The following is a 24,840-nucleotide window of genomic DNA, read 5'->3' on the forward strand; positions in this document are numbered from 1 at the left end:
TTCAATGAACACAAATGTGCAGAAATTTCATTTCCTTTAATCACATTTTTTTCTTTTTGGCTATTGAGTTGCATGAGTTTCTTATATATTTAGGATGTTCAACTTTTCAGACAGATAGTTTGCAAATATTTTCTCCCACTCTATGGGTTGCCTTTTATTTGCTGATCATTTCTTTTGCTATGCAGAAGCTTTTTAGTCTGATGTAGTTCTATTTTATTTTTGCTCTTGTTGCTTGTGCTTATGATGTTATATCTAAAACATCATTACCAAGATCAATGTCAAGGAGTGTTTTCTCTATATTTTTTTCTAGAAGTTTTGTGATTTTAGGCCTATGTTTAAGTCTTTAATCCAGTTTGAGTTACTTTTTGTGAGTAGTATAGTATAAAGTCCAATTTTGTATTTTGCATGTTATACACAGTTTTTCCAGCACCAATTTATAGAAAAAAACTATCCTTTTCCCATTCTTGATTCTGTTTCATAAGTCTCTGTGCCTGTTTTTATGATAGTCCTTAAAGGTTTGGTAGAATTCGCCAGTAAAACCATTGGGTCCTGGACTTTTCTTTGTTGGGAGGTTTTTGATTACGGACTCAATCTTCTTATTCATATTGGTCTGTTCAGATTTTCTTCTTTATGATTTAAACTTGTATGTTTCTAAAAATTTATCCATTTCTTCTAGGTTATTCAGTTTGTTATACTTGTCCCTTTTTAATAATAAACTTAAAAATTTAGAATAGTTTTAGGTTTCCCAAAGTTGTAAAGATAGTACATAGTCCTTATATATCCCATACCAAGTTTTCCCTATTGTGAATATCTTATATTATTCTGATAACTTTGTTACAACTAAAGAACTAATATCAGCACATTACTATTAATTAAACAACACATTTTATTAAAATTTTACTAATGCCTTTCTCATTATATCTTGTCAGGGGTGCCTTCTATCAATATGACTTATCACTGATCATGTTAACCTTGATTACTTGACCAAAACAGTGTTTGCTGTTTGCTAAATTTCTCTACTGTAAAGGTACTTTTGCCTCTTTTATACTTTATGCTTCAGAAGCACATTACTAAGCACACGCCACATTCAAATCCTTCCATTTTTTTGTGAGATGCATAATTGAAATATTTAGAGGTGAAATGAAATGATGTCAAAGATTTGTTTTTAAATATTTCAGCAAATAAAAACAGGGGCAGTCCCTAGTGGTCCATTGGTTAAGACTCTGCGGTTCCAACGCAGGGAGCATGGCTTTCACCCCTGGTCAGAGAATCAGGGAACTAAAGATCCTACATGCTCCTTGATGTGGCAAAAAAAAAAAAAAACAAACAACCAACAAACAAAACAAAACAAAATAGAAGAAAAAGCATGGTGAAAGTCACTCAGTCGTGTCCAATTCTTTGCGACCCCATGGACTGGACCATGGAATTCTCCAGGCCAGAATACTGGAGTAGGTAGCCTTTCCCTACTCCAGGGGATCTTCCCAACCCAGGGATCAAACCCAGGTCACCCTAATTGCAAGGAGATTGTTTATCAGCTGAGCCACAATGGAAGCCCAAAAAGCATAGTGGATGGGGAGAAATATAAAAATAACTATGGTGATATGCTGTTGATTGTAGAAGCTGGTGACGTATATACCAGAAGACAAAGAATTTTAAGCAGCTTTTCTGGGCCTTTTTCACTGAGAGATCATCAACAACATCAATAAATGTCTAGACTTTCTGTCCAACCAGTTACAGGATACTAATTTTTTTTTTCTTCATAAATTAAACTCTGTCCTGAATTCCTTCCACTCTTTTCAGCTTTCCTGACAGCAGTGCAGTTAACCCAAGTTTCATTATGCTCATTTATGACACTGGATTTTGTCTCATATTTACATAGACTGAATATTGTACATAGACTGAATATTGTGTCCCCTGTCCAACCTCCCCAAATTTCCATGTTGAAATCCTAATCTCCAGAGTAATGGGGTCTTTGGAAAGTGATAGGTCATAAGGGCAGCTCTCTCATGATTGAACTTAGTGCCTTTTACAGAAGAGACCCCAGAGAGCTAGCTTGCCATTTGTGCAGTTTGAGGACACAAATGAGAAGATGGCTGTCCATGAGGAAGCATATCCTGAATCTGCCAGCATACGGATTTTGGACTTCCCAGCCCCTGAAACTGTAAGAAATAAATTTCTGTTGTTTATAAGCCATCTAATCTCTGATTTTTTTTTTTTTTATAGCAGCCCAAACAGACTAAGATACTTACTAAAAGCTATAATCAATGTTCATTATTCCTTTGGTCCGACTAACTAAAAGCCTTGCCCACCAAAGATGTTAGATAAATATTTGGGAATGGGAAAAAATGATCTTGGAGGGTGCTTGTTTAAAAGTAAAGATTCTTGCGTCCTGCTCCTTCATATTCTCGGAATCTATATATTAACTAAGCCCTATTTCCTTTTTTGACACCAGTACCCATAAACAATGCTTTTATTTATTCTTTCAGCCCTGTAACATGTGGAATTCTAGTTCCCTGACCAGGGAGTGAACCAGCACCCCGTGTACTGGCAGTGTGGAGTCTCAACCACTGGGTCACCAGGGAAGTCTACCCATAGACAGCACATTCAGAAAATGCCTAAATGATAAAAGCAGAGACCATTTTGATGATCCTTGTATCCAATACATGTTTTTAGTGAATACATATATTAATATGTGTGTGTGTGCATGCTACACTGCTTCAGTTGTGTCTCTTTGCGACCCTATGGACTGTAGCCCACCAGGCTCCTCTGTCCATGGGGATTCTCCAAGCAAGAATACTGGAGTGGGTTGCCATGCCCAACTTCAGGGGATCTTCCTAACTCCGGGATCAAACCTGCATCTCTTATGTTTCCTGCATTGGCAAGCAGGATCTTTACCACTAGCACCTCCTGGGAAGCTGATAATAAGTAAATGAATTTACACTCTTAGTGAATGCATGAGAAACGAAGATCTACAACTGATTCTTATTACTAGCTTTTGACACAGTCATAGCCATGGGACTCTTGGTTTGCTCTCAGAATCAATCAATCATGCAAAATCTATTAAATATAAAAATGTTGACACCTAAAGGATTGAAAAGACTTGTCCAGATTTTTCTGTCTTCAAAGTGGCCAGTTCTGTCCACTTTTATTAGCTACTTCTTTACACTGATTTATTGATTAATCTTATAAGCATCACTTCATTGCAGGCATTATGCCAGGTACGAGAGAAATAGAGCTGAACAAGAAAAGCTGCTTGTGCTCAACAGCTGAATTGTGGATAAGAAAAGCAATGAAACACAATATAGCATCTTAAGTGTTATAAGAGAGAGAACACATATTTTTCAGTGTAGACCTCACAAGTCATCTCTGTAATTGCACAAAGAAAGTATGTTAAATCTCTTGAGGGGTTTGGCCTCTGCCTTCTTTGGCCAATTGACCAAAACAACTCCCTATTCCTTGTTTTGTCTCAGTTCTCTGGACTAAAGAAAACCTCTGAGACCAACTGCTGGGCTCTGTTTTTGGTACTTCTTCCCCCACTAGAGGCAATACCAAACACGGCACACCCACTCATTTAGCTTGGAGATTTCAGGTGGCTCACACATGAAGGGAAATGGGATCAACTGTGTACCTTACAGTCTCTTTTAGATATGCATATTGCACTCTAGATACCACCCACAACACAATGTTGCAATAGAAGTAGTAGTACTTCTTACAGTAGTAGTACTGCTAGAGTATGGTAGAAGGGAAACAGAGGACTGGGAATCTCAGGGAAAACAATAACAGCAAAAACAGCCTTGTTTTTTTTCTTTTTTAAAAAACAAAACAAGAAGCCTTTTCCTGCAGTAACTCTGTGACATTGAGCAAGTCACATAGTGTCTCTGGACCTTGGTTTCCTTATCTGTAAAGTGAGAGGGCTGGACTCCTTATCTCAAAGGTTCCTTCCAGCTTTAAAGTCTGATAAAAACGTTTATGCACCTTATGACTTCATGTAAAGATCAGTTGGGCAACTCCTCCCTTCTCCCAGCTCTAGGCTAACCTGTAAGGCTATGTCATTCAAATATATGGACACAAACTAAAAAGTTGAAAATTATTTTGTGTATGCTAGGGTAAGGCAGGCTTAGAATCTGAAATTAAACAGGAGAAAAGCTCTATAGAAAAAGTGAAAACTAATTGAGATAACCAGCAGGAAATAACATACCACCGGCTTTTGACATGGCCCAGCCAAGCCCTGGTGGTCAGAAGAGATGTCTCTTTATCATTTCTATTAAAGTACGTTTGGTCACTGACCAGACATGTATAGAATGCTGTTGAAAGACAGTAGGGTAGGTCTTAAAAACACTGAAGAAAAAACAGGCTGGAAACTCCATTGTTTGACTAGAACATAATTAAATTTAAAACTGCTTTGGGATTTTAAGAAGATCAAGCAACTTTCAAAAAATTATAAACAAATTTTATAGTAAATAGTGAAAGCTTACAGCTGCATATTAAAATTTTCTATACATGTTTGTTGTTAGAAATTTCTCAGAGAATGAAAACAGAAAATGCTGTTTTGAAAGGGCTTGCCAAATTTTTAGTAAAAATAGTTTTCCATATTTGGGGAAAGTGTAATACTGGTATTTTAGATAAAGTGTTGTGTTTGTCTTTTGGATTAAAAAGTGCTAGTTAATTAGGAAAATTGCTCTGAATCCATTTAATACAAAAGAAATGTAGTCACTTGGCAGTATTATGCCAAGGTAATTAGGTTAAAAAAGTCTATCTGTACCAATATATCTATCTGAAATAAGAAATGAGATTTTTAAAACAACCATATTGTTTTTCTTTTTCTATTTTGAGATTTGATCTCAGGCAGTCCAACTCCAGGGACCATACTCTTCACTTCAGATCATACTGTATGGAATTCAAAATATTGAATTTCAGGCTCAGTCCATAGTGTGACAAAGAGTTGGGCGTGCCTGAAGGGACTTAGCACACACACATACACACACACACCAGGAAGCTAGAAGGATCGGGTGTGTAAGTAGACAGTGGAAAACTGGAATTTTACAGGCAGAGCTGCTTAAGATGATGATACATTTCTGACTGGGTCCCTAGGAATAAGTTTAATTGCAGAGAAAGACAAAAGTGATTCTAGTGAAGACAAATCTAAGAACTGTGAATCTGTTTAGAAAAATCTGTAACATGAACATTAGAATCTCTTAGTAATGTGGTCTAAGACTGGTATCCATGCTGCTACTGCTAAGTCGCTTCAGTTGTGTCCGACTCTGTGCGACCCCAGAGATGGCAGCCCATCAGGCTCTCTCGTCCCTGGGATTCTCCAGGCAAGAATACTGGAGTGGGTTGCCATTTCCTTCTCCAATCCATAACTCCTGCTTTTTGGAAATGATCAAACCTTGCACCTTGTACTCTGGACAGATTTTATCAATTTCCTGTGGCAGAACTGTGTATTCTTAGTTTATTTGGGTTGTTTTGCTTTGCTTTTTATACCCTTTGATTCTAATATGGGAATTTAAATTACTTATTCTTATTGTGATGTGTTTGTGCTTATGTCTGAGACATTATTCTTTGGTTGAAAGCAATAGCAGAAGCCAACTATGAGCAAAAGGCAAAGATATTGAGGTCAAAGAACTGATAATATGGTTGGAAAGATGTGCTAGGTTTTAGTTTCCAAAACTACTGCAAAAATTTCTTCTGTCCTCTGGGCTCTTCTACAGTGTGACTTAGACACTCCTCCCATCAAAAGGTGGGATATATGTGTCTTCCTCTTGAAGTTGGGAAGATTTGTAACAGTGGTGGAATGGACATCACATGACTGCTGATACTAAGTCATAAATGGTGATACAGCTTCTGTCTGCTACTCATGGGATGCTTGCTCTTGAAACTCACCCACCATGCCATAAAGAAGCCCTAACAGCCCATAGAGAGACAAGCCTGGAGAGGAGCCCTCAGCACATAGTCCGGGACCAAATCTGCTAAGTACATGAGTGAGCCATTTTGGAAATGGGTCCTTCAGTTTTACCTGATAGTCTGTGGAGCAAATGAACCTTTCCCAGCAAACCTTGCTCAAATGACGGATTTGTGAGCAAAAGAAATAACTGTTGTTTTACTCATTGAGCTTTGAAGTGGTTGGTTACTTAGCAATAGATAACTAGCATAGGGATCATGCTTGGAAACAGACAGGAAAAAGGCGACTTCTGAGACACAACACAGAGGAAAGGACTGTAGTAATGGCATCGCAGTTGGAAGTGATGGTCACTAACCATTTTCAGTCTGTTGCTGTTCTTCTTAACTTCCAGGTTTCTCTGTTCTGATTTCAGACACCTATCACCCTTTGGATACTGACGGGCAGAAAACCCAAGTTACAGCTCCAACAATCTGTAACCAGAGGGAAAGAGAGAATCATTCCAAAGGAAATATAGATACAGGAAGTTTAGTTTTGCGCGTGTGTGTGTTTGTTTAAATCACTGCTGTGACAAATTCTCACAAGCTTAGTGACTTTAAACGACACAAATTTATTATTTTACAGTCTGGAAGTCTGTTTTACTGGCTAGAATTAAGGTGTTTGCAGGGTGGCTTTCCTTTCTGGAGGCTCTAGAGTAGAATCCATGTCTCTGCCCTTCCAGCTTCTAGAGGTTGCCCATGTTCCTTGGCTTATGGCACCTTCCTTCATTTTCAAAGCCAGCAATGTTGCACGTATCTGTGCCTTTCTTCCATTTCATCTCTTCCTCTAGCTTTGATTCCTCTTCTGCTTTCCTCTCTCACCTTTAGAGACCTTTGGGGACTTCCCTGGCAGTCCAGTGATTAAGAATCTACCTGCCAGTGCAGGAGCATGGGTTTGATCCCTGGTCTGGGAAGATCTCACATGCTTTGGAGCAAATAAGCCCAAGCACCACAGCTACTGAGCTTGTGCTCCCTAGAACCTGTGCACTGCAATTAGAGAGTAGCCTCTGCTTTCTTTAACTAGAGAAAGCCCATACAAAGCAATGAAGACCTAGTGCAGCCAATAAGTTAAAAAAAAAAGCAAACCTTTGGAACTACATTGGGGCCCACTTTGCTTAATCCAGGTATCTCCCTATCTCAAATTCCTTATTTCAATCACATATGCAAAGACCTACTTGCCATGTAAGGTAACATACTCACAAGTGCTGGGGACTGGAACATGAACATCTTTGGCAGGGGTTGAGGCATTAGTGTACCTACTGCAGTATACAGAAGCAGAATAGAGGCTGAGAGGGCCTCATCACTCCTCAGTCTGATTTATATATTTTTTCTTTTATTTATTTTATTGAATTCATCAAATTATCCCTGTTCCATTCTTTTGATTCAGGTAGTTTATGACTTACACATCTAATTTATAATTGCCTACATGGTGACCTCTATATTTATTTTGTATAATTGACTTACATTTTTCCTGTGTTTAGAGTAAGTATCTATATGCTGCTGTTGCTGCTAAGTCGCTTCAGTCGTGTCCGACTCTGTGCAACCCCACAGACGGCAGCCCACCAGGCTCCGCTGTCCCTGGGATTCTCCAGGCAAGAACACTGGAGTGGGTTGCCATTTCCTTCTCCAATGCATGAAAGTGAAACGTGAAAGTGAAGTCGATCAGTCGTGTCCAACCCTCAGTGACCCCATGGACTGCAGCCTACCAGGCTCCTCCGTCCATGGGATTTTCCAGGCAAGAGTACTGGAGTGGGGTGCCATTGCCTTCTCCGAAGTATCTATATACATTTCCAAATAAGACCAAAATCTTAACATGCTTTTTTCTCTCTCCTTTACTTTTATCCTCATGATAAATTATTCTAGTTTTAGATTATCATTATTTCCTATTACTTTATGAATCAGCAATAATAAAGAATTAAAAGTTTTAATTCTTATTTTCTGTTAATAGGAAGTGTTTGACTGCAAATAACAGAAAATGTAACTAAAGGCAGATTAAACAAAGAGAAAAACTTCATGTCTCATGGGAAGAAGTTCAGAGATAGGTTGTTCCTGGATTAATTTAGTGACTCAACAATGTGATTAAGGATCGAAGTGTTTTTCATCTTTTGGTTTAAGTTCGGGAAGGAAGATGGCTGCTATAGCTCCAGCTAATATAGCCACACAGAACTCCGTCTGAGACAGTGTATTGGTTATCTACTGCTGCATAACAAATCAAGTGGCTTACAACAACAATAACATTTCTTATTTAACAGGGTTTCTGTGGGTCAGGTATCGGGAGCTTGGTTTGATGGATCTAACTCAGGATCTCTCATGAAGCTGCAGTTAGGGCAAGCAGGGATTGTAATCATCTAAAAGCTTGACTAGCGTGGAGGTTCCACTTCAAGGCAGCTGACACGGCTGGCAGGTTGCATGAACGTCCACAGGTCATGGTGGCTGACTTGCCCTAGAGCAGTAGTTCTCAACTGGGGGTGATTTTTTGCTTTCTATGGGACATTTGGTAATGTCTGGAGACATTTTTAGCTTTCCCAGATGGGAAAGTGTTTCTGGCATCTGGTGGGTAGGGAGTGAGGATGCTTCTAAGCATCCAACACTGCATAGGACAGCCCTCCACAGCATGAGTTCTCAGAACCACAATGTCAATAGTGCTGAGGCTGAGAAACCCTGCTTTAGAGCAAGTGACCCAAAAACAAGGTAAAAGCTAAAATGCCTTTTGTTACCCAGTTTTGGAAGTCCTCTGTATTCATGTATTTTCTCTGTAATCCGGGAGAAGACGACCCAGTCTTCCAGCTTACTAAATCGTCCTTCAGTTCAGCCTGAGTCAGTATATAGCATGGTGATTAAGAGCCTGAGTTCAAATTCTGTTTTAGCCATTTATGACTGTGCTCCCCGGAGTAAATTAATTAATCTTTCTATTTTTCAGCTTCAGATCAGATCAGATCAGATCAGTCGCTCAGTCGTGTCCGACTCTTTGCGACCCCATGAATCGCAGCATGCCAGGCCTCCCTGTCCATCACCAACTCCCGGAGTTCACTTAGACTCACATCCATCATCTGTAAAAAAAAATATGCTAATAATGTTGCCTATTTTGTAAGGTTATAAAGATTAAATATGTTAATATATGACTATTATGAGTATCCGCAGCATAGTATCACTGATTACTGTTCAACTCACTTAAACAATTTCAATAAATATGTTCTTAATAAGTCCTCTAACCGATTTGTTTTCACAATAACTTGGCTGTTTTCAATGTATGGGAGGTCCTGCATTATCCTTCTGAGAGTGAAAACAATCTGTATGTTACAAAACTTGTTTTTGCTCCTATACAAATATCTTGGAGTTTTCAATTTGCTTATTGATTGAAATAGTGCTTCTCTTTCATACTAATAGATTTTCACAAATAATTGATGATTGGTCTGCTCTTCTTGGGGCTTCCCAGGTGCCTCAGTGGTAAAGAATCCGCCTGCCAATGTAGGAGCCGCAGGAGATGTGGTTTCGATCCCTGAGTCAGGAAGATCCCCTGGAGGAGGAAATGGCAACCCACTCCAGTATTTTCGCTGGGACATGGACAGAGGAGCCTGGCAGGGTGCACTCCATGGGGTCATAAAGAGTCATACACAACTGAGTGACTGAGCAGGCATGCAGGCTGCTCATCTTAGTGTTTGGAAATCTCACTTGCCTATCTGCGTTGCTAATTCTGAGTGTTTGCTTTGCTTACTGTGGTGGGAAGGGGGACAGGGCAGGACATGGTGCAGGGCAGGGGTTGTAGGTAGTTTACTTTCAGACTGTGTGTGTGTGTGGTCTTATTTCTCCTGGAAACTGGTGGGCAGCCCCTTGGGGTGATCGTGTTTCCTTGGCCCAAGCGCCCATTAGTGACAACAAAGACTTAAGTCCAAACAATCCGTGCTTAAGATCTTTGAAAAATTTAAATTAGGTACCATTGTTGGAGCCTCCACTGTGCTTTCCATCTCTCTTCTTCCCTTCTCACGCTCCAAAGTTCATACCTCTATATCCTTCCTGCCTGTGTTCATGCTTTTTATGGTTATCTACATATTTGCTATGCTGTGCTAAGTCGTTTCAGTCGAGTCCGCCTCTTGGCGACACCATGGACTGTGGTCCACCAGGCTCCTCTGTCCCTGGAACTCTCCAGGCAAGAAAACTGGAAAGGGTTGCCATTTCCATCTCCAGGGGATTTTCCCAACCCAGGGATCTCACCAGAGTCTCTTATGTCTCCTGTATTGGCGGGTGGGTTCTTTACCACTCGCGCCACCTGGGAAGTCCCAAAGTATGAAGTAAATGGATTTGAATCCATTCTCTTCTCTTTTCTTCCTCCTCTTCTTCTTTTTTTAATATTTACTTATTTGGCGGCGCTAGGCCTTAGCGTTACTGGGGATCTCCATTTACATATTTAGACAGACATAAACAGCATATCATAATGTTGTACAGGCTTTCAAACTGCACTTTAATAATAACAATTCTTTCAACCCTTCACATTACACCAAGAAGAAAATCTCACTTTGGTCAAATTTTGAATGTCTTTCCTGGCATTTTGCTAACTTTTCTTTTAATAAATTAAAGCCTCAGGATAGATAGTTAGGTAGAATTTAAGAATACTGTTTTATTTTCCACTGTATTCATTTTAATGATTTCCTTCTTTTTGTTAAGCAGGTGCTGCTAGTTTTCCATCCACAGTAGTGACATATATTTCCTTTTAAGTTAAATATAAGAAAAAATGAAAAGTGTTGATTTAAAGAAAATGGTAAATAACTGTGCAGGAGGCATACATATATGACAAAAAAATTACATGTTTGTACTGAAATTGATGAAATATGATATACACTTGACATAAAAAAAATTAAGTCAAGTTCCTTTTTGGGGTATGCAAGGCTCTACCTGATCTGACCTCTACTTTCCTTCTCAAACCAGTTACCAGAATTACTTCACCTTCAGCCTGGAGTTTCCTCCTTCCCTTAGCAGCTGGAAGGGCCCTGGCTGTTGTAACCTCTCCTTTTATGGTACTTCCTGCAGCCAGCATCCCTGCCACCACCTGACTTTCATCAGCCTCTCAGGCTCCTAGGAAGCCCTCCTCCTCTTGGTACACATCACTGTACTGTATATATGGTTTTCTAAACTGATTCTAAAACCAATGGTAGAATTTAATACCTGTATCATGACACCATTATGGCCTGAACAGCTGATTAACGCTAAAAGAAATGAACGATTTGTGATGTTTCAAATAAAATTGGGGGTATAAAATGAAGGTTCTTGAAAAAAAATGTTTTTCTCATTTTTCATGTGCTTGGAGTTTTAAAAATAGCTCAGTTCATAGATCTCAATACCTGATCTTAATGATTTTCTTTCAACACTGAGAAAATACATTAACTTGTCATCTAGATTTAGGGTAAAAAAGGCACAGAGAAGGGAAAAAACAGGACTATGAGAAACGATAGTTTTTTTTTTTAAATGTCATTTCGACATTACTTAGTGGCTTACTGTAGGTTACTACCTTGAGCTGGACGATTTTACTAGAAAATGAGAGATCAAATCATATGTTTGGAATTATGACGCATTTACACATCTGACGTTTTAATGGCAAAAGTTCCTAAACTGTTGTGGTGACTGAAATGTTGGAACAGTTTTCAAGTTTCTTGATGCACAATGCATATAAATAAAGACAATATTATTAATAAGAACAGCAGAGTGCATATGGAATGCTGCTCCAAAGTCCTGAGGAACTAACTGCATTGGCTTCTATTCATTCATTCAAAAGCATCATTCTGAAGCTGATATCCATACTGCACAATTAAAAATTCCTCAGGACACTTGGCAAGGAGAAAATTCTGATCTTAACAGAGATGGAGATAATGCCTTCAAATTTACAACTGTATTTGGGGGAAAAGCTCAATTTTAGCCTTTTTTCCTAGGTATTTCGCGTGGCCAAGGCCGAAGACGCGGCTGGGGGAAGTGACTCCATACACCGGATTACAGAATATCAGGTTTACACTGTAAACGTTCAGCCTTTCAATTAGAAAGCCGGTGCACTGAAATCGCTCTCACGCCGTACATCTTCTGGGTTACATCTTATCCGCCAGCCAAACTTTCTCTATTAATCTGGGTAGACGAGCAGCAGAAACGCAGCCGCAAAGGAAAATGCCGGGACCGGCGGCTGCGTGAGCTGCCTTAACCCACGTTGCCTTCCGAGTTACCTGAAGCATTCAAACCACTGCACCCGGAGAACAATTCTCGTTTCAATTCGGTCGTTTCCGTGGGGGAATTGCGGCATGGACAGGTTCGGGGTGTGGCGAGGCCAAGAAGGAGCTCAGATCGCCCGACTTTCCCGCTTCTGGCAAACCTTCCCAACCTCGAGGCGGGAAGTGACCCGTCCAGAACTGCCATCTGGGATTCCCGGGGCTGCTGGCGGACCCGACCCCGCGGCAGTTGTAGATTTCCGAGGCCCGGGGGATGGGGGGGCGCTGGGCGCCCACAGGAGTGCGCTTCTCCCTCATTCGTTCCGCGGCTGGAGGCGGATCCCCTTCTTTGCACACAAGTCCTTATATGCACCGGTTGCACCAGCCCGCGCTACTCCAGCCCCACAAATAATTAATGGGGGAGGGAGGGCGTCGCTCTTTTTTTCCTCCCTTCTGGATTTTTTTTTTTTTTTTCTTTCACCGCTGGAGCATTTGAACCCTGCCGAGAATCCCTCAAAATGAGACTGAAGGGCCATTTTGCTGCAGCGCACGAATTGGACACACAATAAAGCCCCCTTGTCCCTACGAGAAACACGGCAGGGTTCAGGAAAGGTCTTCAGATGCAGCGCGGTTACCCCGCAAAAGCCTAGGCTAAAAGGGTGTGCGCCCCTCCCCCATCCACGTTGGTGCAGAGGGACCCGGTCAGGAAGCGCGGCCTCTCCCCAGTCGGAGACCACGCCTCCTCTGCCTTTCCTCCCCCCACCCCCCCCACCTCGCTTTACTCCTCCCAGGAAGCGGTGATAGACAGTTCTGTGTGGTTCTCCACCCCCACCCCCCAGCTGAGTGGAGGAGTTGATGTGTCTCATTATAACAGCCAATGCAGCCGCCATCCACGCACAAGCAAAGAAGCATGTCCCATTTAAATACACCCACGCAGCCCCAGCGCCCTTAGCCGATCAGGGCGCGCAGCCCACACGCACCGCGGCTCCAGGGCTTGGAGATCCGCTCAGGTTGGGCTCCCGGACCCGGAGGACCGACGCTCGGAGGATCTCGATCTGGCGCTGTGGGAGCCGGGGTGGGCGGAGGAGGCTGGGCCCCGGGCCTCTGGCGCGACAGCCGCATGAGGACGCGAGTGAAATAGACCAAGGTGGAATTTCCAAGGGAATAGCTTCGGGGTGGTTTTGGTCCATCTCTCCCGCGAAGAAGTCGACATGGCGAGCGACTCCCCGGCTCGCAGCTTGGATGAAATAGATCTCTCTGCTTTGAGGGTGAGCGGAACATGCTTTCTGATTTCTTTCCAGTGTTTTGGGTCAGAGTGAGTGGGCTCGGTGCGTGGACTGGGGCTGGGGCTGGTGGGCAGAGACAGGCGAATGCCACGCGAGGGAACCTGGATTCTCGTGTTGATTCAAGGGCTGCCGAGGTGTTCTAGGCTTAGCCCCCACCGCAGAGGTTGTGCGGTACGTGTCCTCCTTTGGTGGGAGCCAGACCTCCCCCCGAAAACCCTTAGAGCTTATGCCAGTTTCATCTTAGACCGGTGTAAGAGCATTAAATGAAAGGCTCGAGTGTGTGAGTGTGTGTGTGTGCATAAGCCCCGGTGCCAAGGCTCTAGACCCCACTGTCCTTTTCTGTAAAAAGAATAACAACAGCGTGAATAAAGGCACTGGCGCCTCACGTTTTCCATCAGCCTGCAAGAGGACATTGTGAGCCTGGCTGGCTCCACGAAGCCGAACCTGCCGCTCTACGGGGGCAGCTCTTGCTGTGCCAGTCTTGTAGATGGCAACTGCCTCCCCTTCCCCCTTTTCAGCTATTCGCGCCCGGACTCCCTCTCAGCGCTCTCTGAAATGCCGGTCTGCCACTCACCTTTATTTATGGTTTTAACTCAGCCCTGCCTGTGCTTTCTGACTTTGTGGCTGTGACATTTCAGTTTTATGGATGAACTTAAGCAGGTGAAAGGGATGTGTTTGTGCTCTGCTTTTCCCCAATCAGACCGGAACTCCTGGGGGAGTGTGTGTGTGTGTGTGTGTGTGTGTGTGTGTGTGTGTGTGTGTGTGTGTGTGTGTTTGTGTCTGTGGTCAGTCCTTTGTAAAGCACCGCCCCTCCCCTCCCCCCTCCGCCCCGAGCCCCCCTGGTTTAATTTACCCTCACGTGAATTGCCTCAGACGCCGTTTCATTGTATTGACTAAGACATCACTGATAGAGAATCCATTTTGCTGTTGTTTTGGGATCGGAATACCAGGAATCCCAGTGCCGCCTCGATGCCTCCCCACCCCCACCCCCCAATCCCAGCACACTCCTTCGGGGAAGGGGGCTGAGCTTTCTTGCCATATTAATTAGATGCTGCCTGCCGGGAAGGGGGTGAGGGGTGGGGGTGGCAGCGGCACCGGGGGTCTGAGAAGGATTGTCTACCCATCTTAAAAGGGCTTTTTCCTCTCTTGACCTCCCCCCCCCGCCCCCCACCAAAAAAAGCGATTGTATATACTTGAGGCAAGGAGGGTCGGTGAGACGGAACTGATGGTGGCTCTGAACACAGACACAGAAGGGGTGAAGCTTGGAAGTTCACACGCCCTCCTGAGGAGTACATTGTTAGATGGATGCTAAATCTTGGGATTATGTACTTGAATCTTCCGTACTTTCCTTGACATTGCCTCCTTCTCCACGGTTATTTTTAAGAACTACCTTTATGGTCAAAGTGGTACTTTTTATTTAGTCTCGTTAATTCTCCGTCTCTGCTTACCCCCCTCTTTTTAACTCCCTCTCCTCTTCTCCTTAATCCTTCCATCTCAGAGGTGAGGTTTCTTCGAGGCAGTCAAGGGGCTGAGAAGAAACAGAGATGCCATTGGAAATGGCTTTTTTTTTTTTTGATAGTTGGGTAGCAAAAGCTCATTCATGCGTTATTACAGTAAGCTGTCTATTTCCCTGGCACTGAAATGCCACAGTGAGAACCCGTGGCCCCCTGGGCAGCTGGGGTAGGGGTGGGGGTTGGGTAACAGGGTGGGTGCTTTGGCCAAGTGTGTGGCTTCCTGCTTTATAGACTGTGTGTTCATTTGCCCTACTTTCTGCGCTGGGAGTTGCTGCCAGCGGGTTAATCAGGTGGATGGATGGCCCAGACTTCTGGGTAGAGGAGAGTGGCAAAGCAAGGGAGGGGATGGGGAGGGGGAGTATGAACAATGGGCAAGACTTGAGATTTCCCTGAGCCGGAATCTCAGCATCGGCTTCTCTAACGGATAGCGCTGTGATGTGATTTTAAGTTGGACTTGATCTAGAGGTGTTTCTTGTGGGCTTTTTCCTAGGGAAGGTTTTCTCAGATGCCAGGCACAGAGCTCGCAGGCTTAGGAGCAACCACAAGGGCTCACCTTGCTCACGGCCGACATGGAGTGTGATTCACACATGGGAGACCTGTGCTCCTTAGATCACTATTAAGAAAAGATATTTCGCACAATTCACTGAAATTTCTCTTCCTGGCTTGGGCTTCAGTGCTTTGACACTGTGTTTCTGCCTGCAGGAGGTGTGGAAAGAGAGAGGGCTCCAGCTTCCAGCTCGTTCAGAAGATGGGGAACTGCTGGCTGGAGGATTTAAATGTAGATGTGGGGACAATTGCATTCTGGAGGTCTGGTGGTAGGTGAGCTGGGCAGATCCAGAGTTGAGTCCAGAGGCTACAGAGGTAATCTCAAATCAGAGGCCAGACCATCTTTTTCTGTCTTCCTAGATAAGGAGAGATGGGTTCATGTATAGATGAGAGGTCTCATTTGTTTCTAAATCCTCAGGAAGGCCTGCCTGCTGAGAACTTCCTGGGGAATGCCTGACCCCTGAAATGCAGCCAAGGTCAGTGGCATCTAGGAGAATTTGCTGCAGCCTCACCAGTCTCTTGCTGTTTTGGTGGCTCTTTAATGTACACAATCAGTGCCCTTTTTGTAAACTCTGCGCTCAATGCATTAAAAGCAGATCCTGTCTGGAGAAGCCTTTATTGTTCTCAGTCAGTGATCCCAGATTGGACCCAGTCTAAATTTTCCCCAAATAGCAACAATGCAAATTTAGACCAGAGCACCAAGCGACAGCCTTGATGACTTAAATTATGCAAGATTTGGATGGTTTAAGAAGTCAGAAAAGAGAGGATGGTTAGAAAAGAGGTGATCTGAATCCAGTTTTATTAGTCCTGATTTTTAGAGCTCTAAAGATAAGCTAAGTCTTGAGGGAAGGGAATGGCTTCACAGATTTAGAGCTGGAAGAGAACTGTGGAACACCTAACCACGCCTTTCATTTAATGCTCTGGAAGCTGAAGCCTTGAGAGGTGAAGTCCATTGCCCAAGGTCATACAGCCCCCTTCCTGTTTGGAGGTGTAGTGAGTGGGGGTGGAGAAGGATGGTTTGGGGAGGATTTAGGTTCCCTGACTTCTCATTCAATGCTCTTTTCTATAGGTCACATTGTCTGTGGCTACACTTTCTGCTGAGAGGCAGAGAGAGATTATTTCACCAGGGTCATGGGATTTTATTTATCAAAATTAGAGAAACTGCTTCATGCAGATAAGTTCATAAAACATTAAACCATGGAGCCTTAAGGTATCTTTGGAATTCATCTTGCCCAACTTCCCTTCAGTTTCTCCTCAGCAGGCAAATGACTGAATCATCTAGGACAGATGGTTGTCTCCGTAACCCTTTTCCATCTAAACGTATCTCTTGGGGTCAGTCTAGAAATACACATTATTCAAATGTCTCTGTGTGCAAGGTTTATAGGGTTTTATATATGTTTTGTGTAATGTATGTGGATACTTATATTCTGTATAGTATTACAGATATAAATGATCCATGTGGGTGTATGAAATGTGTGTATACATACATAGGCAACAAAAAACAATCATTCAAATGCAAGGCTTGAGTCATTCTTCCTTCAAGATATGACAGTATTAAAAGAAATGAAATGTGAACCAGTATGCTTTATTACATAGGAGGTGAGGTCAGCCCAGAAAGCTTTTTGGAGATTAGCATATATCTGAATCTGAGCACGTTGGCCGTCCTTAGCTTGGCCCACAGAGTAAGGCAGTCAAGGCCAAGATTGGTCTTTGCTGACTTCATACTCTTAAGTTTCTGCCAGGACTTGCACTCACTTTTCTCTTTGAACAGAATTGGATGACCTCTGCTTGTCTTTCTCCCTTTACCCCTCATTCCCTTCTAGGCCTAGCTATTTCTTTCTCCATCGAAACCTAGATTTAAGAATTGTCCTCATCTGGAAGACTTGCATGCATTCTTCCTGCTATACTTTTTGCACTTGTGTTATAAACCATATAGGGTTTTCTTTCTACCTGGTCACTAAACTGTACACTCCGTGGGGCCAGAGGCTAGGTTTTGTTTGTTTCAAAATCCATAGTCCCAATTAGTTGAATAAATGCATGAATGAGTGAGTGAGTGAAGTGGACTGAGCGCTGGGTTCTATGCCCATGTCTTACTGAATTCTGTGATGTTAGATGAGTCCTTTATCCATAATTAACTAAAAATGAGAATGATCACAACTGCTTGCCTTCCTCATACACTGGTTTCATCAATAAAGTATTTATGGCAGTGCTTTGAAAACTGTAAAGCATTACGCAAATATGCTATTCCGTGATTACATAGAATTTTATGGGAAACTTGATTCCACCAGCATTTGATCCCAATGATTGTATGTAATAGGGATCCTGAGAAAAAGATATGGGAATTTTGAGAGTTCTTTTTCCTTTTAATGTACTAGTATGGCCTTATATTGACCTCTCATGGCCTGTATCCGATCCCCTGATGGCCTGGGTTGACCTTTGCTCCAGGTGACTTCAGCCCAGAAGCTTTTGGAGATTGGTATATTTCTAAACCAGTAGCAAGTATCAGCATCTTTCATTAAAAGCTTTTCTTTAAAAAAATTTTTTTCTCCTCTTTATGGATTAAACATTTTTCAAATAAAAACATATTTATTGTGCTTGTGCCTTTTCAAAGTTTGTGTGTGGGTGGGGTGGGGGAGGGAGACTGTGCCTGAAATGATACAGCACTAATCCAGTATCTAAATCCTTTTGGTCAGAGAAATCTTGACCATTGGTAATTCATTATCCCAGAGTATTTATTTACATTTGGTCTTAAATGAGAATTTAGTAAAGTTGCATGAATTGGTAAGGTAACAGTATCTTAAAATGATAGTAGCATAACAGTTTTTAAATTAGATACATGTACTGTGGTATTAAACAGGTGTTTTCTTTGCCATGACATTGCCTCATAATAAAGTAGGGTGTATTGGTAGTTATCAGAACATCAGAGAAATATGTATAACCATTTTCAGTGTCCATTATTAGCTAGAGTAATCTTTGTACAAAACCTAATGTAAGTCATGGCTTGCTGTTTGCCTAATTAGCGGGTTAGGAGGTTATGAAACATTTTGTTGTTGAAAGAATACCCAACACTCTTCCTTCATGGGTAGATCATATTTCCCCCCTTATCTGTAGGGCTCTTTGATACCTCATAATTTTGAGTCTTGCCCATTGGCCCTTTCTTCTTTCTGGCCTGCAGTTAATTTTCTTTGCCCTTCTTGTTCTACACCATTCCTTCTTTCAGTGATAATGTTTCTAAGACTCACCCAGTTTTGAGCTACTGTGATCGAATCATGGCGTCTATGTCCAGCTTGACAGAATCATGCTGAGTCTCTGTGTCTCATAGAATATGGGATGTCCTGTGTCTGAAAGATGCTTTCACGTCAGATAGGTTTTTCCATTTCTGTGGGGAAAGTAGCTCTGTGCGAACAGGGCCTGAACTAACAGTGTGCTGAGAATTCCAAGAAAATCTGGGTGATATTTTTGAATGAGATGTTATTCTGCACATATAAATATAAGGTTCCTAGTGGAGAGAGAGGGAAGACTTAAATAGAAAATGTTGGATGAATTCCGCTTATAATTTCTTCCCTTCTGGTTGGAAGCTTATTTCCCTATAGAGAAAGATGATTCTCTAACCACTTTTTTTTTTTTTTTTTGCATACCCAGGCTGTCTCCACTTGTCTCAAGGGGGTGCCTGGAAATTCTCAAAACATGTTTTATTTTACCCCAACCTTAAAAATCTTTCCTTAATATCTATTGCATGGGTCCTCTTGTCTCCAGTACTCCCGCTGCAGTTCCTCTCTCCTAGGCAGCACTCTTGTCTTTACCACCAGCCCTCTCCTGGCTAGTCTCCTTTGTACACTGTAGCCATGTTAGTCTTCCTAAAAGCACAGTTTCAGACTGAGTATTTTTTATTCGTGGCCTTCCCTGACTCCTCACAGTCTATAGACCAAAGACTAAACTCTTTACATCAAGACCAGTTAAAATTCAACTGGGCACTTTACCATGCCCTTCAGTTTAACAACCATTCCTTTTCACCTGCTACAGGGCATAGCTTCCTTCTCCCCATGGATGCTCTTTAGGGGCTTGTTGTTTGTTGTTTTGTCACTAAGTCATGTTTGACTCTTTGCAACCCTATGGGATGCAGCACATTAGGCTTCCTTGTCCCTTCACTATCTCCAGGAGCATGGTCAAACTCATATCCCTTGAGTTGATGATGCTATCCAACCATCTCATCCTCTGTTGCCCCCTTTTCTTCCTGCCCTCAATCTTTCCTAGCATTGGCGTCTTTTCCAGTGAGTTGGCTCTTTGCATCAGGTGACCAAAGTATGAAACTTCAGCTTCAGCATCAGTTCTTTCAGTGAATATTCAGGGTTGATTTCCTTTAGGATTGACTGGTCTGATCTTGCTGTCCAGGGAACTCTCAAAAGTCTTCTCCAGCACTACAATTCAAAAGCATCAATTCTTTGGCACTCAGCCATCTTTATGGTTCAACTCTCACATCTGTACATGACTACTGGAAAAACCATAACTGTGACTCTACAGACCTTTGTCAGCAAAGTGATGTCTCTGCTTATTAATACTCTGTCTAGGTCATAGCTTTCCTTCCAAGAAGCAAGCATCTTTTAATTTCATGGCTGCAGTCACTGTCTGCAGTGATTTTCAGTTCAGTTGCTCAGTCGTGTCTGACTCTTTGTGACCCCATGGACTGCAGTACGCCAGGCTTCCCTGTCCTGGAGCTTGCTCAAACTCATGTCCATCAGGTCAGTGATGTCATCCAACCATCTCATCCTCTGTCATCACCTTCTGCTTTCAGTCTTTCCCAGAATCAGGGTCTTTTTCAATGAGTCAGTTCTTCGCATCAGGTCGCCAAAGTATTAGAGCTTCAGCTTCAGCATCAGTCCTTCCAATGAATATTCAGGACTGATTTCCTTTAGGATGGACTGGTTTGATCTCCTTGCTGTCCCAGGGACTCTCAAGAGTGTTCACCAACACCACAGTTCAAAAGCATCAATTCTTTAGTGCTCAGCATTCTTTATAGTCCAACTCTCACAACCATACATGACTACTGGAAAAATCATATCTTTGACTAGATGGACCTTTGTTGGCAAAGTAATGTCTCTGCTTTTTAATATGCTGTCTAGGTTGGTCATAGCTTTTCATCCAAAGAGCAAGTATCTTTTAATTTCATGGCTGTAGTCACCATCTGCAGTGATTTTGGAGCCCAAGAAAATAGTCTCTCACTGTCCCCGCTTTCCCCCCGTCTATTTGCCATGAAGTGATGGGACCGGATGCCATGATCTTAGTTTTTTGAATGCTGGATTTTAAGTCAGCTTTTTGATTCTCCTCTTTCACCCTCATCAAGAGGCTCTCTAGTTCCTCTTTACTTTCTGCCATTAGGGTGGTGTAATCTGCATATCTGAGGTTATTGCTATTTCTCTAAGCAATTGCCTACTTTATTCTCTTTTTCTGTACCTGCTACCCCAACATCCAACATTCCAATGCCACCTTTTCCACAAAATTTTCCCTGATTCTTTCAGATAGAAATTATCCCTCTGACTTGTAAATCCTCTTTGAACTGAGCTTATACCTGTTTTGTTTTTTTTTTTTAGATCACTGCTTTCTATCTTGGATTTTATTTACTATTAGACAGCAAGCTTCATGAAAGCAGTGTGTACTTTTGGTTTTCTTAGGAATCCCACTTGGATGACCTCTGGTTCTCCAACCTCTGGATAATGTAGGCTGTTAATGGAGCAAAGACTGCTAAATTGTTAAAAGTTTGTTTAATTAAAAAAGCGTTTCTTAAAAAAAGGGGCTTCCTTGGAGATCCAGTGGTTAAGACTCCATGCTGCCACTCAGGGGGCCAGGGTTCGATCCCTGGTCTGGGAACTAAGATCCTGCATGCCTTGTGGCTTGGCCAAAAGATTTACATAAATATTAAAAGAAAAGGTTTTCACTGTTCTCATTTTAAAAGCATGTGATCATTGCAGAAAACTTGGAAAATGGAAAAAAAGCAAAAATCATTCATGATTCCCAGTGGTAATCACATGTATGTTTTAGTACATAGCTTAGTTTTTCCCTGTGTGTGCTCAGTTATGTTTGACTCTTTACAACTCCATGGACTGTAGCCCACCAGGCTCTGTGCATGGGATTTTCCAGGCAAGAATACTGGAGTGGGTTGCCATTTCCTCCTCCAGGGAATCTTCCCAACCCAGGGATCGAACCTGTGTTTCCTGCATTGGCAGGTGAATTCTTTACCACTTAGCGCCACCCAGAAAGCCCCAGTTTTTCCCTATGCATAGCTAAATAGGTAGTTTTAAAAAATTAAGATCATATTGTATATATTACCTGCAACTTTTAAAAAATAATCAGCCTTTTTGCACACTATTAATTTTTTCCTATACCATAGTTTAAAAAATTATGTTGAATTTAAAACTTATGTAAAAGTTTATGTAAAAACTTATATATGGAATGCTCATACATTGCTTGTGGGAATGTAAAATGGTGCAACTCCTTTGGAAAACGGATTGGCAGTTCCTCAAAATGTTAAATAGAGTGTTAGCATGTGGCCCTGCAATTCTACTCCTAGGTATATACCAAAGAGAAATGAAAACATATAAACACACAAAAACTTGTTTTTAGTAGTGTTATTCATAATAGTCAAAGAATTAAAACAACCTAAACATCCATTAATTGATGAATATATATATGAAATGCATTATATCCATAAGATGGCATTATTTGGTAATGAAAGGAGTGTTGATTCAGGTTGTAACATGGATGAACATTAGACTAAGCAAAAGAAACCAGACACAAAAGGCTACATGGTATATGATTCCATTTATATGAGATGTTCAGTACAGACAAATCCATAGATACAGAAAGTAGATTAGTGGTTGCTGAAGCTGGAGGAGAGGGAGAGTGGAAAGTGACTGTTAATGTCCTAATATTAAATATTAGATAGTGGTGATGGTTGCTCAACTCTGCACATACAGTAAAAACCACTTGTATACTTCAAAAGGGTGAATTTATGGAGTCTGAATTAAGTCTAAGTAAGATTGTTATTTAAAAATTAGGCAGATAGTACAATGAGCCCCCACTTACGGTCATCCACATATATCCAATCTTATTTAATCTTCATCCTATCCACTTCCTCTCCCATCTTAGTTTGAAGCATCATACCCTTTCATTTGTAAATATTTCAGTATGCATTTCCAAAAGATAAATACTCTTAAAATGCATAACTGCAATACTGTTATCATGCCTAAAAATTTAGAATGTAATTTTTAATTTCTTCAAATATTCAGTGAGTGTTCAAACTTCTAATCATGTGTTTTAAGGACTACTTAGCATTTTACTGTGAGGATACATCATAAAATATTTAATCAATTCCTATTGATGAAACTTACGGTTATTTTAAACTTTTCAGCTTTTGTAAGTAGTACTTGGATAATCAAACATCCAAATATATGTCCTTGTACACATTATTTTAATACATTATGCATTAGAGTTATTTGTCCTTATATTGGAGAAGGCAATGGCACCCCACTCCAGTACTCTTGCCTGGAGAATCTCAGGGACGGCGGAGCCTGGTGGGCTGCCGTCTATGGGGTCGCACAGAGTCGAACACGACTGAAGCGACTTAGCAGCAGCAGCAGTAGTCCTTATATTAATATATAAGTATTTCTAGACATCTCTGTTTCCTTAGAATAACTTCTTAGAAGTGAAACTTACGGTGAAAGTTATAAATGATCTTTAAGGCTCCTGATGTTGTCAAATTATCCCCCAATTTCCTGTGAGGTAAGTGTACAAATGAACAGATGAGGCTTGGAAAAAATCAATTAATTTTTCAAAGGTCATAAAGCCTCTAAATGGCCAAGCTTACGACTGATCTTCCCCAAAGCCAGAGCCCATATTAACTCACTTGGCCAGAATTTGACTCGTGGACCTTGTCATGACATCAGATTTATCTGATGTATTATCTCCCTGGGTTCACAGATTATCTAGAAGCCTTTCATTTTAGGCACACGGTCTCTTTGATGAGCATAGTTGGTTTTGTAGTGCTATTTCCAAAATATTTCTTCCTTGTGATTGTCTGTTTTTTAAGTAACCAAGGTTAGCTTAGAATAAATGTGCCTTTTCTTGTCTAAAAAGCATAAAGTACAAGCCCCTTGGGGGTTAGCAGTGATTTTCTTTTACATTGTGTGTAAGGTATGTTTCCATTTAATTTGCCATTTTCTTTGGAGAAGTATCTGCCACTTGTCTGGAAGGCATACGGAATCAGACTCAAAGGTCTCCATTTTTGAAAGCAGGGAAGACCACAGAGTTTGCAATTATTACAGAAGATGGCAAGCTAGGAAGACATGTTAGAACAGGAACCATTCTCAAGCTTTTATCTGCCAGATAATTATTAAAATCAAAATCTGGACTTAAACTTTTTTTTACATGGCTAAAGATATTTTAAGATTACGGTGGAGAAAATGGAAGATGGAACTGGCAGCCAAAAGTGTAGAGTCCTGTGTCTCACCCACCGTGTACTCTCCACCTGGTCTATAAGAAACAGACATAACCTTGTGGTTCTCAGTCTTATGGAGGCCAACTGTCTCTCTTTACTAGATTTTATAACCTAATCCTCCATTTAAAATGCCTGTAAATTATTTATACCTAAGATAAAAACCTGAGCTTCACATGCACATGGTTTCATCATTTCTACTTCTAGGTTTTTTTTTTTTTTTTTTTTAAGCAGCCTGTAATCAAATTATAGCAGTGTGGTGGGTGGAATAGGTTGTAAGCAGTAATTGCTAACTGTATTTAAATAATAATATTTAGCATTTATAGAGCACTTTATATCTTCAAAGTACTTGCAAACATTATCTAATTAAATACCCTCTCTGATTATAATCTGGATATAAATGTACTTAAATCCAGAACAGGGTCATGAGAAAAGTATGCATTTAAAGTTAATGCTTGCTAGGCTTTAAAAACCTATACGGTAATTGGTGAGTTAGATTGGGGTTCCGTTGGATTGCTTTTGTGCATCTGTTTGTTCAACCTCATAGCAAAGTCAGATTATATCAGTACTTTATCAATGCTTCTGCTTGATATCTGACCATTAAGGACTGTGTTGATCATTGCTCTGGTCCTTACAGACCCTAAAATATTCATGATATAAATAAGCTTTAAAATGGGCTCCTTCACTACATTTCATGCCCTGGTCTCAGATGAAATTCTCATTAGTAAGTGCAATGAAGTGGGGTAGTGTGAGGGAGAATGGCTATGCATTGTGGTTTAGTAATTTCCATCTGAAAAAAAAATACATTAAATTGCACGGTAGGATACATCATAAAGAAACGCACTGGAGAAATGAAACATCTTGAATCTCACCGCAGTAATGAC

General features: G+C 41.4%; 1 protein-coding gene and 1 long non-coding RNA gene across 12 annotated transcripts in view; one reads left to right on the plus strand and one right to left on the minus strand.

Moving 5' to 3' along the window:
* The window catches only part of LOC113892448, a 105,988-nt gene extending 93,134 nt beyond the window's left edge, over nucleotides 1-12,854 (minus strand). For both annotated transcript variants that reach the window (XR_003511058.1, XR_003511057.1), the window contains exons 1-2: nucleotides 12,141-12,854; nucleotides 6,258-6,372 (exon numbers count right to left, since the gene is read on the minus strand). This is a non-coding gene — a long non-coding RNA (uncharacterized LOC113892448). The remainder of the gene's footprint in view (nucleotides 1-6,257; nucleotides 6,373-12,140) is intronic.
* A 120-nt stretch (nucleotides 12,855-12,974) lies between these two features.
* Nucleotides 12,975-24,840, plus strand: part of TNIK (TRAF2 and NCK interacting kinase) — a 407,656-nt gene continuing 395,790 nt past the window's right edge. For 3 of the 10 annotated variants that reach the window (XM_027541085.1, XM_027541092.1, XM_027541109.1), the window contains exon 1: nucleotides 13,008-13,390. In XM_027541085.1, the coding sequence (XP_027396886.1) occupies nucleotides 13,334-13,390 (57 nt within the window). In that variant the 5' untranslated portion in view covers nucleotides 13,008-13,333. Of the gene's footprint in view, nucleotides 13,391-24,840 lie in introns of all 10 variants that reach the window. The other 7 variants (XM_027541146.1, XM_027541120.1, XM_027541127.1 and 4 more) reach the window with 5 other exon arrangements.

The sequence above is a fragment of the Bos indicus x Bos taurus genome, chromosome 1 (assembly GCF_003369695.1).
Source record: "Bos indicus x Bos taurus breed Angus x Brahman F1 hybrid chromosome 1, Bos_hybrid_MaternalHap_v2.0, whole genome shotgun sequence".
Classification (NCBI taxonomy): Eukaryota; Metazoa; Chordata; class Mammalia; order Artiodactyla; family Bovidae; genus Bos; species Bos indicus x Bos taurus.